Source organism: Calliphora vicina, chromosome 5 (assembly GCF_958450345.1).
Source record: "Calliphora vicina chromosome 5, idCalVici1.1, whole genome shotgun sequence".
NCBI lineage: Eukaryota > Metazoa > Arthropoda > Insecta > Diptera > Calliphoridae > Calliphora > Calliphora vicina.
This window is the reverse complement of record NC_088784.1, coordinates 591,094-607,609: the sequence shown is the minus strand read 5'-3', so window position 1 is coordinate 607,609 and position 16,516 is coordinate 591,094. Positions and strand designations below refer to the sequence as shown.

The window sequence follows — 16,516 nt, the reverse complement described above, 5'->3', positions numbered from 1 at the left end:
AAAGAAAAATTTAAAATCGTTTTTTGGTCAACAAATTTTCCATAAAATTTATATAAAAGAGTTTATTTTAGAACTGTTATTTCTATACTTAATATGTTTTAAGTTTAAATTGTACATTTTATAATTCCCAATAATTGTAATTGTTGCTAATACTCGTACTATGCAACACGTAGTAGTTATACAGTGTACAACAATTTAACATTCTTTTGCCTAGTGTCCTCTGTACAAATTCGCACACTCAGGTACGTGTTGATGATGCCTGTTGTTGTGCTGCATTACCAGGAAAAGGAATGCTGGAATACAAGTACGATAGCAAGTAAATTGAGTAGAGGTACATAATTATCTATTGTTCTCAAACGTGAATTTGTAAATCAGAGCTTTTAAAACAAAGAGAGAACGATGATAAATTTCTGAACATTATTCCAAACGAAATCAATTAAAAGTCACCATTCTCTACTCCAAGACATAAATTGTAACATATTTTTAGGTAAATGTTTAAATTAAAACATTGAGTGAAAGAAACTTGCTGTGTTTTAAGTTTGACTCATTGTTAAAGGCGATAAAAGAAAATATTTATGTAAATGTACATAACTAATACGAATATTTGTTATCTTTGATGTTCAAAAAGACGCAGACAAAAAATGTAAAACATTTGCTCTAAGATATTTGAGTACACTCAAAATATAATGATAATATAAGTCATCAGAAATTTCATAAGAGATGTTCACAGTTTCTTCATAAAATAACTTAATTCTGATTAATGTTTAAGAGCGAATGTAACTTTGAATAAATTACAAGTAGATAATGCCAAACTTCTTTGAGTGTATATATTGTATGTTTTTCTATTATGTGATGTTATTTACCAAACACTAAAATAGAAAAAAAGAAAAAAAGAAAAAAACTATTTATGTATGATATTTTTTCTTGTCTATAGACAAAAATTCGTGCCTTAACTCAAACAAACATTTGACATTTTTGTGACACTGTCATAATATGTTTTGGCAGAGACAGAGAATAAGAAAGAAAAATAACAGTTGCTTCTTTATCTCTTTACTGATACTCAAAGGATACAAACAACTTTTTATGCATTTTAAATATAAAAAAAAACATTTTTTTTCTTTAGTACTTGACACCGAAAAGTATAAATCACAAATATTTTAAAGAATTAAAGTTTCTTCTTGGAAGTTAATTTTTTACTTATATATATATACATACTTAATATAAAAAAATATAGAAAATTTAATAAATGATATTGTTGGATACTCTCATAAAAATTAATGAAAATAATGATAATAACTACACTATGCTACACCAAAAATATGCTAATTGTGTTTCATTGGAGTCCATAGAAATACTTGTAGTTAATCTCGATTACTTCGTTTAGTACTTTTTTGTATTAGCAAATATAGTGAAATAACTATATTTTTATTTTGTTTTGCAATTTATTTTAGAATTTTACCTTTAATTATGTAGAGAAACGTCTAAAAAAATTCACAATTTTATTTACAATTTTTTTTGTTGCCCTGTGTAATTATTAAATTTTTATGTAATTTTCCGACCTTTTATTATTAATTGAGCTTGAAGTCAGTTTTATAAAATAATATTTGTTTTTTATTTCCAATCAAAACACTGTGGCAAAGGTAGATAGTATTCAAAAAAAACATAACCTTTTAACTGGTTTTTTTCTGTTTGAAAAACTAACCGGTTTCGAATATTTGATAATTTTGTATCGATTAACCGGTTTTTATAATTGATAACTTGTTTTAATTTTTGGTAAAACATAATATATTTTTCTTATTTTCTTTGCCTGCATGGAATATTTGTTTGCCATTATTTTCATATCGAAGATAACCGAACAGAGTCTTTTTGTGAAAAAAAAGTTTTCTGTTTCAAGATCGATGCCAACAGATTACGACATAAAGTGTTTTAGTTTATCGATCAATTCTATTAAGAATAATTCGCGGGCTCCAAAAGTCTGCATTTAAATAATTTAAAAAATATATTTAAAATCTAAAAAACTCGGATATCTTGAATATACACCCGTGTTTCTAAAAATGTCTAATGTGTTATTACTCTTGGTGCAGAAGAACGTATGTTTGATAGCATAATTACTAAAATAGTGTTAAGCTTTTTGAGTTAACCTAATACATTATTAGATATGTTATTTAGTGATATTTATTCCTTTATTTAAATATCAAATTATTAAGATTGCAAATTTACTTTGTCAAATACATATATGCTCTATGTTAAAATACTCCTAGCATTATACAATTTGCAATAATATTTATAAAGTTTGTTGTTGGTATGTAAATTCGAATACATTTAAATTTTAATTTGCGCCTGTATGAAAGTTAAACGAACATTTAATTTTCTCATAAAAAATTCTACTCTATTTGTGGATTTCAAAGTAGTGAGGACTGACTACGGTCTAAACAGTACTCTCGTGATGTTTGTAAATGTTTCATTGTACTTATACAAATTTTAATATCTTAATAGCATATTAGCTTTTGAAATATACACTGATTGTGGACACTAGATATTAAATATTACAATAAGTAAGTGGAAATATACATATGTATATGAAGAAGATTATATTAAAAAGTTTATATGCATGTAACTAACTAACATGAGGTACATATGTATATCACTTTATTGAACAGTAAAAATACCCATAAAAACACTTGACCTTTTAATTTAATAATTTCAGTAAACATAAATCCTTTTATAGAGGATAACTTATTAGATACTAAAACGTTTTACTATAATTGTTTTGTTAGATCAAAAGTTACAATATTTTGTCTAATATCAGTCCTTTAATACAAACGCACGCGTATATTTGTTGCACTGTTTTAATACATTCTTATTGTGATTCACATGTCAATAACATCGGAAATACGAGGAAATTACACATTATTGATGATTTTCGATGTTATTGGAATCATGTACACAATACTCAAACATATGTAGGTGTGATTGGTTAAACATATCTTATGGTTATGTGAATAAATATATGGAAATTATTAATTTTCTTATAACTTTCAAGATTTTAATCATCGATCTAGATTTCTTTCTTAGCTATACAAAAGCATTTGTAAGAACTTCGGTTGTGAATTTAACTGTAGAGTAAACACAATTCGTATATGCATGTTGCATGATATGATGCAAACATCAACATGGTTGTTTGTACATTTTATTTGCAAGACTACGATTTATTTCAATACTTGGTATGAGTATTGAGCATTTTGAAATGAATTTTTCTGCTTGACTGCGAAATGCATTAAAACAGATAAATGTGCATGTTGAGAATTTTTAAAGCTTAATGGCGATATGAGAAAATGTTACAAAACATACAATTAAAAACGAAACCATGTATTTTTTCAAGTATTAGAAAAATCCTTTAAATATTAACACTACACAGAGAAAACAGATTAGTGATAGCAACCGAATTTGTTGCCAATCGAATGATTTTACCTTAGTGACCGAATTTTACAGTTGTAGCTATAGAATTTTAAAAGTGGTAACAAAAGTTTAGTTGCTTTAATAGAAATTCTTCTTTGTTAACTGTCTTTCTGTAGATAGAACAGACAGTTGCTATTACGAATCTTTATTCTCTGTGTATTCATATAATACGTTATACGTGATATTAATCTTTGAACTTTCGTAATTAATAGTTGAATTTGTGTACATGTCTATATTTTTAAAGCTGTTAAATTATAAATAAAATCGTAAAATTAAATTGGCTATAGTTTCTTTATAAATCCAAACACTTTATGCATTTCTTAAATATTTTGCGAATATTTTCCTCAATTTCAAATAAAAGTCTTGATATGCGATTACAAAAATACTCTTTTATGAATCCCAAAAATATAAATGAGAATTGCTTATAAAGAACTTAAAAAATGCTTCCCTAAAGACGGGTACCGAGAACGAAATACCATACATTTGCGTCCTTGTTATACGGATGTACATATATTTGCATTTTTACATATGATGTTTGATAGATAGTCCGATCTTACAAAAATGAGACTGAAGCATGTATACTCTCTGCTCTCTGTGTAAAATACTTATACTCAATGATTGTTTTTCATGGTCCGTCCCTTAACTGCTAGTTGTGTTTGTAATCTTAAATGTTGTGATAAATATTTGCAAAATGTAATACAATGAAGGTTATGAGGTCAACAATACCTTAAGTAAATTTAAATTTTATTCGTTAACCATAAAGTGGGTTTAAAAAATAATAAAATTATTTAAATAAATATTTAGACACGGAAGTACATTTCCATTTCCATTTAATTTTATTTATTATTGTTACAAAACAAACATCCCCATTATCTGCTGTAGATGAGTGATAAACCAGTCCAACTGTTTTTTCACAAGTTTCTTAGTCACTCACCTCAGCAACAGAAAAGAAAAGAAAACCGAAACGAAACAAAAAAAAATTTAACTCTGTGATTAAGATTGTAAAGATAAGGTAATTGAAGGTGTTACAATTAATGTGTAATGTGTGTAACAATTACATATTTCGATTATCAATGCAAAGATAATTTGTATAAAAACACCATCAACGCTGAAGTAACTGACTCAATTAAATCGAGACATTTAAACAGAACGGCCGAACAAACAAACAAATAACCAAACAAACATACGTTGCTTTTGTTTAATTAATTCTATTAAATAGAGTACTGCGAGTATTATTAGCTACGTATTAAATATTTGTGAACTTTTGTACAAAACATTTTGCAATGATAAATTCAAGATATTTTTTGATATTTTATTTGAGTTTGTTTATTAAATACTCGTATCCTGTAATGGCATTAGCCCTGAAGGATTTGGCAACAAATATCAGTGATGATGCGGCTGTTTCCTCATCCCACGCACGTACGGAAGAAGAGTTCAAGTATGATGGTCGCATCGTAGGTGGCTTTGTGACATCAATTGCAAATTATCCCTATCAGGTTTCATTGCAATATCACAATGCTCACATTTGTGGTGGTTCAATTGTAGCTCCCAATATCATTTTAACGGCAGCTCATTGCATTGAACAGCCCTGGGATACGGCAGCATTTCGTGTACGTGCCGGTTCCTCTACTCATCTCTATGGTGGTCAATTGGTCGGTGTCCGTCATATATTAAAGCATGAAGCATACAGTAGTTCGACACTGGATAGTGATGTGGCTTTGGTAGTGCTTAATAAAAATCTTATCTACACACGCACGGTACAGCCAGTCGAGTTGGCCGCATGGGGCGAACAATTGCCAAACGACGACGACGACAATGAGTTCTTTGTAAGTGGCTGGGGGTTGACAAGCGAAACGGGACTAGTGTCTCCTCTACTCAACTTTGTTGCTGTACATTTAATTAATCAAAATACTTGCTCAAAGAATTATCAATATATTGCAACAATCAGTTCAAAAATGTTTTGTGCTGGTTACCCCCAAGGTGGCAAAGATAGTTGTCAAGGCGATTCTGGTGGACCATTGGTGAGTTATGTTCCATTATCGTTGACGCCGTCGTCATCATCAACGTCATTGCCATTGACGTCAGCAACAATAGCCGCAACCAAGCCAGTATTTGAATTACAGGCAAATGCTATGAAACCCAAACAGTATGGTATCGTTTCATGGGGTATTGGTTGCGCTCAAAAGAACTATCCAGGTGTTTATGCCAATGTGGCTGCCTTAAGGCCTTGGATAGATGCAAAACTAAATGAAATTAATTATTTATATTCTAGTTAATTTAAGATATACTTATATGTTGTCTGTACAATCAGACAATCTTCATTATAGATTTAATTTATTTATTTATATGTGTTTATTTATTATTGAAATAAAATCTTGTCGTTTTATTCAATTCTCGTTCTAAATTTGTATGAGTGGAAATAAAATTGTAAACACAACAATATTAAAGTTATTTACAGACTTATGTATCATAATACAACTTCATTGTCTAAACAAAACTGATATTAGATTTTCAAATAATACAAATTATTTGTACGATTCATAAGTAGTTATCGGGGGGTAATTGTGAAGGAAATATAAACAAGGAAGAGTGCTATATTCGGATGTGTAGAATCTTATATACAATTTTTTTAATAAAATGTTGGTGAAACAATTGGTCAATTCACAAGGTCTCCTATCATGTCATATTGTCCTAATATTTCACAATGGTTTGAAATGGCCTTGCTCTCAATCGGGTACATACAAGAGCAGTTTCCATGCCAAAAATCCATGCATGAAGCTACGCAAGAGATTTGACTCCATCGATGAAATACCTATTTTGATGACCTCAACAAATCTTATATTTTGAAGGCATAAACAAATTGTAAAAATTATTTAAAAACCTGTGTTGCGTTCAAAACACCCTCGTAAATTAAGGAAAAATATTTTATTGCATCACGATCTACTACATACACCGTGAAGAAAATAAAAATTTGTTAAAAAACAGTGGTAAAACATATAAACAATTTTAAATTCAATTTCGAAACAACATACTTATGATTTATTTGAAGTTGTAACTTTAAGAATATCGTTATTTCCCTACATTTGAAAAAAAGTACTAAACGAAGTGATCGAGGAAAACTATAAGTATTTCCGAACTGTATGGCTCCAATACAATATTGGATATGAGAACCCTGCTTATTTTCTCTTATTTAACTAGAAATGTATTCGAACAAATCTAATATTTTAAATTTTAAAATTTAATAGCCAGAGTTTTGTCGTCTGTAAATACCTTAAGCAGAATTGTGTTTTAAACAAACATAAAAAGCCTTAAAAACAATTAGTTAAATATCCAATTAACACTTTATTTTAACCTCAAACAATATCATTTAGTTGCCTTCCAGCTAAATGACAGAAAAGTTAATTTTAAATGTCAATTTGAAATTGAAAGACATAAGATTAAAATAACTATAACTAAAACAATGACAATGGCAACAACAACCAACAATTCTACTCGTACAACAAAAACCAGCAACCAACAATAAAAATGGTCTAAAGACAAAACAGAAGAGGAACAAAAAAAATAAAATAAAAGCAAAACAATATAAATACAAGATATAAATGGCAAATGGAATGGTACAATAAATATTTTGTAAACAGGAAATACAAAATGAAATAAAATCACAGGCACAATCACACACACTTACAAACATCCAAGCAAATAACCAAAGATGAGAAAATAAAAATATACATACAACGATTGTACATATTTAAGTATGTACGTATGTATGTACTTATGTATGTGTATATGTACATAAGTACGTACAATCCCTGCAGGCCTTAGAACTAATTCCGAACACATACTTTCAATACTTTTTGTTGGTCATTGTAACATTCGCATATTATTTCTGCATTGTTCGATTTGGTTGACACCCATTTAATTTAGGTATCGTACTGGAGAGTTAGTTGGCGAAAGGTAATGCAGTGGCAAACAAATGACACCACCTGCATAACTTTAGATCACGAAAGTAACTAGTAACATATAGTGCTAAGTTGGCAATTGCTATCTTTAAAACTGCAGGAATGAAATGTATCACAAAATTCATTCTTATATAGTATATGTACATACGCATCGAACATTGATACAATACGTTTACACAGAGATATAGAATTAAAAGGCTAAAAAAGGGAAATGAATGCTGTTCATGACTTTGTTGTTGTCCTTAATGTTATTGTAGTTGTTGGTGTTGGTGTTGCTGTAGCCATTACGCCTTGTCCTTGTTCGAGTTTGTTCTCTAAAGTAGTGTTAGACATTTAATGCAATAATTCGCGCCATTACATTTCTTGTTGCTGTTGCCATTGTTGTTGTAGATGCTTTCACTGCTGTTGTCTTTTCTGAATCTTTTGTCATTCTCCATCTCCCCGTTATATGCTTCGCACAGAAGACTTGAACGAGCATGGAATTGAAAGGCCTAACAGCAAGGATTTTTATGACCAACAAATGTTTCCTCCACAGAAAACCGTTTGGAAACATAAAGGGACAAACACATGGGCTGTATGTGTGTGTGAAGAAATGTTGCTTGTAATATGAGCAAGAAAATAAAAAAATGCAAAAAAAAAAGAAATGTTCCAACTTAAATTAAAGTTAAAACACAGCTGCACTTTGCTCATAAAAATACACAAAAGGAAATTGTAATCAATTCAATATTTTACAGAAATAAAATTAACACGAGCAAACTGAATCAATTGATTCAAGCAAACATTATTCCTTTTTCCAATTCTTATTTTTCTTGTCCAAATAAACATCTCTACAAAACTGCAACACTTGAGATCCAAATAAATACCAAAATTAATTTAATAAAATGTCAATGATTCTGAAACATAGTTAATATTATATTGTATTATAATATTATATGGAAATCGGTTGTCATTACTACAATTGAATAAGAAGAACTGTACAATATTTGAAATTACTAAATAATATTGTACATTAGGTATGGACGATCAAAAAGTAAAAAATCGTATAGCAGAAACGCAATCCTAAGAAAGTTACCTCAAGAAACCATAGGTATAAAATCAAATTCTATCTTGCGCATTTACACAATTAAATTAAATTTAGTAAAAACACTTAATTAGTTTTAAAATAAAAATTTTAAATATTTTTAGGTAAACAAAATTTAAAAATTTGTTTTTTTTTTAATTTATTAGCGAATAAAATTGATGGGATTTATTATTTATTATATTCACTGATTTTGTCGGTTCCATCAACAGTCATTACGGTTTTTCACACAACTCAAGCCATAGCAAAAAATTAAAATAGTCGAAGTTGTAAATTTTTTTAATTAAACAATAGAATTTATTGATTTTATACCGATTAAACCTAAGAATGTAATAATACCGAACAAATTGCAATTTTAAAATAGAAACCCTTAAAAAGGTTGGACTAACATTGTACATCCACATATACTCGTACTTATTATATACTTCTTTTAAAACGTTGGTAAAATTATTTTATAAGAGAATTTATTCGAATAAAAATTTACTGATTTTTGTTTAATTTAGTATTAAAAAATCCCGGGAATGAAAATATTTTTCTATTTCTTCACGGGAATGGAAAAGTTCGGGAAATTAGGAATCCTAGTATGTAGCATACTTAAATACTTATTTTTTAAGAAAATTTAATCTTAAAACAACAAGTGAGGAGCCGCAGAACAAGAGGTACTTTTTCGCATCTTTTAAAAAATTGGTTTTTTGGTATTTTTATAATATTTGGGTTGAAATCTTTTAGAAACAATCAAGTCAGATACATTTTTTATCAAGTAAATGGGTTTTAAAAAAATTTGTGCTTAACAAAACGTACAACATTAGTATGAAACAAAAAAAAAATATTTAATTTCAATGTGTAAATTGGTTATATATTAGATCAGAATTAAAAACATTCATTTAAAATATTATCGTTAAAAAAACGCATAAAAAATATACTTTTTAATTCTGTTTTTAACAAAATGTACTTTTTTTCTTTATTTTTTAACAAAAGGTTCTTTTTCCGATATTAAAATAGTTTTATATCAAACATCCTTAACATTTAATGTGGTGACTTAGGGCAGTTAGATGTATTTATTGATAAGTAAGAAACTTGTTACCATTTCCAAGTTCATTCAGTTTTTTAAGGGGGCGAAATAAATAAAATTCATTTTTGAAAAAAAAATTGAAATGTGCGAAAAAGTCCCTTTCGTTCTGCGCCTCCTCAACTATATGTACATATTCATCAGAACATCAATAATAGACATTTTCTCTAAAACTTTTGACGAAAAATTCAAAATCCAAGTTAAACATTTATTTTTATTATGTACCTATACAAAATTCACTTGTTTTAAAATTAAAATCTTGTGAAAATCAATTCAGTAAATAATAAATGCATACAAAATATTATTTCTAAATAATAAACTCACCTGAAATAAAATTGTACATTTCTTTATAAATGTTTTTATTACATTATTATGTACATTAGACATGCCCTTACATAAAAATAGATTTGCTTTGGATGGGTCTTATTTTGTTCATTAGCAGCTAAAACTAACTACTGCAAAATTTAAGTGCAATCGGATAACTAGAATACGTGCCGGAAATCGATTGAAAGTTGTAAAATTGGGTAAATTCAAAAAATCCATATTTGAATACTGTTTTTTAAACATTTGCAATAAACCTAAGCTTCTATAGAAAATTATCTTTCTAACTAGGTTCTAGTTATCCGTTTTCACTTAAATTTTGCAGTAGTTAGTTTTAGCTACTAACGAACAAAATAAGACCCATCCAAAGCAAATCTATTTTTTTGTAAGGGCATGTCTAATGTACATATAAAAATTAAATACACGAACCGATTACAATTTTATTTAAACTAGAAATAACAACTCTAGTATGCTTTCTTACTAAATTCAAAACAATGTTTTTGTTTCTCTTAATTTACAAAATTTAGTTCACCTTTTCTCTTCCACAGCTTTTATTTATTTAGATTTTTCTCTTATTTTTCATTTAAGTGTTTTCTATATGCAAAAGCAATAACATCAACAACAACACATTTGAATGCACAGTATCAAGCGATACAAACACAAATTTATGTGTAAAAGGCTTTAGTTGAGAAAAAAACAAAAACAACAACTAAACACATCTTATAATTTTGCTTTTTTCACAGATTTATTTTAATTAACACTTTATTTTAATGCAATGATTTCTTACAATTGTTTAATATTTTATTTAATTAACACTTACACTATATATTTAATATTATATTAACGACAAACAACACAAAGTATAACGAACTATTTTAGAGAGACCGTGCAACAACTAAAATGTTTGGCTAACAGAGCAGAGTTGCCAGTGCAAATGAAATTCTATTTGATAGAGGGATTTCATTAATTTCATGATATTAAATTAATGATAGGAAGCTACAGGAAGAAAGTAACTGATGTATAATTATACGTATGTAGGTATACATAATTAAATATTTCAATTCCATTTTTAACATTAATAAGAGGATTCAAATATTCATATTCAAATTTTAAATTGATAAAATATTTATAAAATTGAATTATTGAATTATCGAGTTTTGTTGAAAAACTTTTTAATATAATTTTAAAGTAAATTTTTAATTTAGCTTAATTTCTTTTATTATAATTACTCTGTAATAATTCAAAGAATATCACTGAAAATTAATTTTTAGACAACTGGCAAATTGTAATGCATTTACTACCCTGCCAAGGGTGTCATCGACAATTTGATATCTAATAAATAATAAAAACTGTTAAAATTTGTAATCCTCATTTAGTTTAAATTTAATTTAAAAATGTTTGACAATGTAAAAATTGGAATTTGAGGATAAGCATGAAATTGTATGATTTTTTTTGTATCTGGTTATAATGGGTTATCGATGAAATAGAAATTTTTTCTCGTATTTAAACATCTATTTTTTGTTTAAATTAGCTATACTTTGACCCAAAATTCGAAACTTCAATTAAAATGTGAACAAAATTAGTTTCATAAATCTTTTATCAATTTAAAATTTCAATATGAATATGGTGATAACTTTGTCTTCTTATGAATGTTAAAATTGGAATTGAAATCTTTAATAATACATACAATATGTACATATACATATGCTACAGCTTTCTACCATTAAATTAATATCCAGTTAATGAAATCCTCCTATCAAATATAATTCCATTTTAACTGGCAACTCTGCTTTTGCCATACATTTAGTTCAAGGCGAATTCATATATGAATTCATATGTAAATTCGCCTTGATTTAGTTCTTATACGGTCTCCTCTAAATTGGTAGTTAACTTTGTGTTGTCCGTCGTAAATAGAAAATTAAATATACATATAGTGTAAGTGTTAAATAAAATATTAAACATCTTACCCCCATTAACACGAAGTCTGGTTATGCCTTAACTAATAGTTATACTGCCGGTTAAAATTATTTTTATATGAAAACTGTCAGTATAACTATTAGTTAAAACATAACCAGACTTCGTGTTACTGGTGGTTAGTGTAATTAAATAAAATAGATATACATATTTACAATTATAAGAAATCATTGCATTAAAATATAGTGTTTATTAAAATAATTCAGTGAAAAAAGCAAAACCATAAGATGTGTTTAGTTGTTATTGCTGTTGTTTATTTGTCAACTAAAGCCCTTTGCACATGATTTTGCGTTTGTATCGCATAATTCTATGCATTCAAATGTGTTGTTTTTCTATGTTATTGCTTTTGCATGTAGAAAAGACATGAATGAAAAATAAGAGAAAAATAAAAATAGAGCAAGAGAAAAAGTGAACTAAATTTAGTAAATGAAGAGAAACAAATACATTGTGTAGAATTTAGTAAGGAAACATACTGGAGTTGTTAATTCTTTAGTAAATAAAACGGTAATTTTTATATAATAGTGTAATAAATACATATGTATGTAAATAAATCTAAACTGTATTTCAGGTGAGTTTATTGTTTAGAAATAATAATTTTATGAATTGATTTTCTCACGATTTGAATTTTTAAACAAGTGATTTTTGTAAAGGTAAATAATAAAAATAAATATTTGAAATTTTTAGCTGAAAATGATTTCAGGTTTATCTAATTTAAATACATGCCTATCTGTGATCAACTTTTTATAAAAAATCGATTATTTGGCTGACAAATTTGATAGGAATTAACCCTTTAATGCATATTGTTGCCAATTGTCTACATTCCAGTTCCACTTAATGCTAATTCAGATTCTCCTTCAGCTAAATCAAATGGAGTACGATAAGTCTCAGCTAAAGAAATTCTTAATCAAATTAAAGCTATAGGAAATATAATAAATAAAAATCAAATAAATATTTGATACTTTATAGAAAAATAAAAGTAAAAATCTGCATTTAAGGGTTCAAAATTTCTGTATACATATGAATGTTATTATTGTGATTTTTTTAAACTATATTGCTTAATTTCTGTTTTCAAAAACATGACATTTTATAAATGGGGGTGAACAAACTTTTGAAATCGATGTCTTCCGGGATGAAATTTGCACCAAGGTTAGTTCTATTGGATTGTAATTCAGACACAATCTTTCAACAAGATCGGTGGAGAACTCTCTGAGTTAGTGGGAGTCAAATTTTGGCCAAGCAGTGTTTTTCCTCATCCATGTAACTTCTTAGCAAAATGTGTCCCAAATACTTCAAATAACTATTTCTTCTTCGAAAAGATATAGTAATGTATATCGATGAGATATGGTAATGTATATATGAAGAGTCGCAGAACTAAAAGTTCTTTTTCGCATTTTTTGACAAATTGTTTTTTTTTGCATTTTTGTAATATTTGGTTTGAAATATTCTAGAAACAGTTTTTTACTAAGGAAATAGGTTCTAAAAAAATTGGTGCTTAACAAAACGTACAACACTAGTATAAAATGAAAGAAATAACACACGTTCAAATGGAAGAAAATATGAGTGATCACAGATATAAAATCGTTTTTTTGTTAGGAAATATGAGTGATCACTGATCGAGCTCCTTTTCTTGATTAAACGCTTATTGGCCAAGTTATAAGCGAATTTAGATATTTTGAGTTTTTATATAAAAAATCGAATTTTGGTCAGAAATATGGGTGATCACAGTCGAGCTCCTTTTCTTGATTAAACGCTTGTTGGACAAGTTATTAGCGAATTTAGATATCTTGAGTTTTTATATAAAAAATAGAGTTTTGGTCAGAATCGGTCAGAATTGGTCAGGTCGAGTGATCACATATCGAGCTCCTTTTCTTGATTAAACGCCTATTGGCCAAGTTAATAGCGAATTTAGATATTTTGAGTTTTTATATAAAAAATCGATTTTTGGTCAGAAATATGTGAGTGATCACACATCGAGTTCCTTTTCTTGATTAAACGCTTATTGGCCAAGTTATTAGCGAATTTAGATATTTTGAGTTTTTATATAAAAAATCGATTTTTGTTAAGAAATATGAGTGATCACAGATCGAGCTCCTTTTCTTGATTAAACGCTTGTTGGACAAGTTATTAGCGAATTTAGATATTTTGAGTTTTTATATTAAAAATCGATTTATGGTTAGAAATATGGGTGATCACAGATCGAGCTCCTTTTCCTGATTAAACGCTTATTGGCCAAGTTATTAGCGAATTTAGATATCTTGAGTTTTTATATAAAAAATAGAGTTTTGGTCAGAATCGGTCAGAATTGGTCAGGTCGAGTGATCACATACCGAGCTCCTTTTCTTGATTAAACGCTTATTGGCCAAGTTATTAGCGAATTTAGATATTTTGAGTTTTTATATAAAAAATCGATTTTTGTTAAGAAATATGAGTGATCACAGATCGAGCTCCTTTTCTTGATTAAACGCTTGTTGGACAAGTTATTAGCGAATTTAGATATTTTGAGTTTTTATATTAAAAATCGATTTATGGTTAGAAATATGGGTGATCACAGATCGAGCTCCTTTTCCTGATTAGACGCTTATTGGCCAAGTTATTAGCGAATTTAGATATCTTGAGTTTTTATATAAAAAATAGAGTTTTGGTCAGAGATATGAGTGATCACAGATCGAGCTGCTTTTCTTGATTAAACGCTTATTGGCCAAGTTATTAGCGAATTTAGATATTTTGAGTTTTTATATAAAAAATCGATTTTTGTTAAGAAATGTGAGTGATCACAGATCGAGCTCCTTTTCTTGATTAAACGCTTATTTTCCAAGTTATTAGCGAATTTAGATATTTTTAGTTTTTATATAAAAAATCGATTTTTGGTCAGAAATATGAGTGATCACAGATCGAGCTCCTTTTCTTGATTAAACGCTTATTGGCCAAGTTATTACCGAATTTAGATATTTTGAGTTTTTACATAAAAAATCGATTTTTGTTAAGAAATGTGAGTGATCACAGATCGAGCTCCTTTTCTTGATTAAACGCTTATTTTCCAAGTTATTAGCGAATTTAGATATTTTTAGTTTTTATATAAAAAATCGATTTTTGGTCAGAAATATGAGTGATCACAGATCGAGCTCCTTTTCTTGATTAAACGCTTATTGGCCAAGTTATTATCGAATTTAGATATTTTGAGTTTTTATATAAAAAATCGATTTTTGGTCAGAAATATGAGTGATCACAGATCGAGCTCTTTTTCTTGATTAAACGCTTATTGGCCAAGTTATTAGCGAATTTAGATATTTTGAGTTTTTATATAAGTTATCGAATTTTGGTCTGAAATATGATCACAGACCGATGTATTTTGCATATGTATTTAATAAATGGGCGTATTTGTGAACGTGTACAATTTTTATTTAAGTAAAAACTTTTGCGGACTATGTATTGCGAATATTAAAAAAAATAGTTAAATCGGTCCATCGAAAAAAAATTGTCGTGGTCAATTTGTCTTTCAGTAAAAACTTAAATTGGATTACTATGATCATTTAAACAAAAAATTAGCCAAATCGATGTAGCCGTTTTCCGATTGTAGATAAATCGAAAAAATGGTCGTAAAAGTGGGCGTGGTCAATTTTTCGTTGATTTTTATTTATATAGATAGATATTTCTAGTTTTTCAAAAATGTTTGGAAAAATCGGTACAACACACATATATGGACAAAAATATGTGGATATACGTTGACCCCCTCAGCGAACATCCACTGTAAATAACATGATATGACCGAAACTAATGGAACTAAAAATACGAAATTTGGTCCAAATATTTTATAATAATATAAATATTATGATATAAATGTTAGAAAATATGTTTATTAAAAAAAAGAGATTTTTGGTCAAGTTGTAGAAAAATCTTATTTGTTCGTGGTGAAGATGTATTAATGAAAAGCAGTCCTCATGCATACATATTTGTGGAAATATTTGAATAAATAATTGAGAATCACATGGAATTTACCAAACAATTTTTGTCTTAATTACCTCTGTATATTCACAGCCCTTGCTGGTCTGGAAATAACTGTAAATATTATAGTGTAAGTTAATTTTTTGAACAAAAGTTTTTAAAATTCAAAATTAATCAAATTAATTAATTTTATCCAGAATTTTTGAAATTGTGGAAATAATCATTTCATATCAAAACTATATTAACAATAAAAAATATGTTTTGGGACAATTATAGTCAAAAAAGTGCAATTATAAAGGCTGATATGTCATATGCCAATCTTGATTCAAATACCGTTAAAAACTGAGACGATAAATCAAGTGTTCATGTTTTCAGGACTCATAAATAAATGATATGGATCCTATACACTCAAAACTTTTCACAATTAAGTGGTTCAAAAACTGCGAAATCGCGTAATTTATAGGCAACTGCAATAGACTGGGATACAAAATACAAATTCTTTAAATACATGCATATATACATATGTATATAAATATTTATGTATAATTAAGGCTTTAAAAATGTTGTTTATTCATTTATCTAATCTATGCCATGTCCTTGTAATTTATTACCTCAAATTCTATTTACAAATTTAATTTTAAGATTTTTGTCATTTCTATTAAAATTTTTAATTAAACCAACACAAAAAAAACCATATAGTCAAAGTATTTCTTA

The 16,516-nt window shown here is 27.8% G+C and overlaps 1 protein-coding gene across 1 annotated transcript; it reads left to right on the top strand.

Annotated features, from left to right (window-relative positions):
• The first annotated feature begins 4,662 nt into the window (after positions 1-4,662).
• LOC135960856 (trypsin delta) lies at positions 4,663-5,910 on the top strand. The gene has a single exon (XM_065512254.1). The coding sequence runs from the start codon at positions 4,743-4,745 to the stop codon at positions 5,733-5,735; it is 993 nt and encodes a 330-aa protein (XP_065368326.1). The 5' UTR covers positions 4,663-4,742; the 3' UTR covers positions 5,736-5,910.
• The last annotated feature ends 10,606 nt before the right edge of the window (positions 5,911-16,516 follow it).

What these genes read in the sequence shown, in the direction of transcription:
- LOC135960856 (XM_065512254.1), top strand. Translation starts at nt 4,743, where the DNA reads ATGATAAATTCAAGATATTTTTTGATATTTTATTTGAGTTTGTTTATT.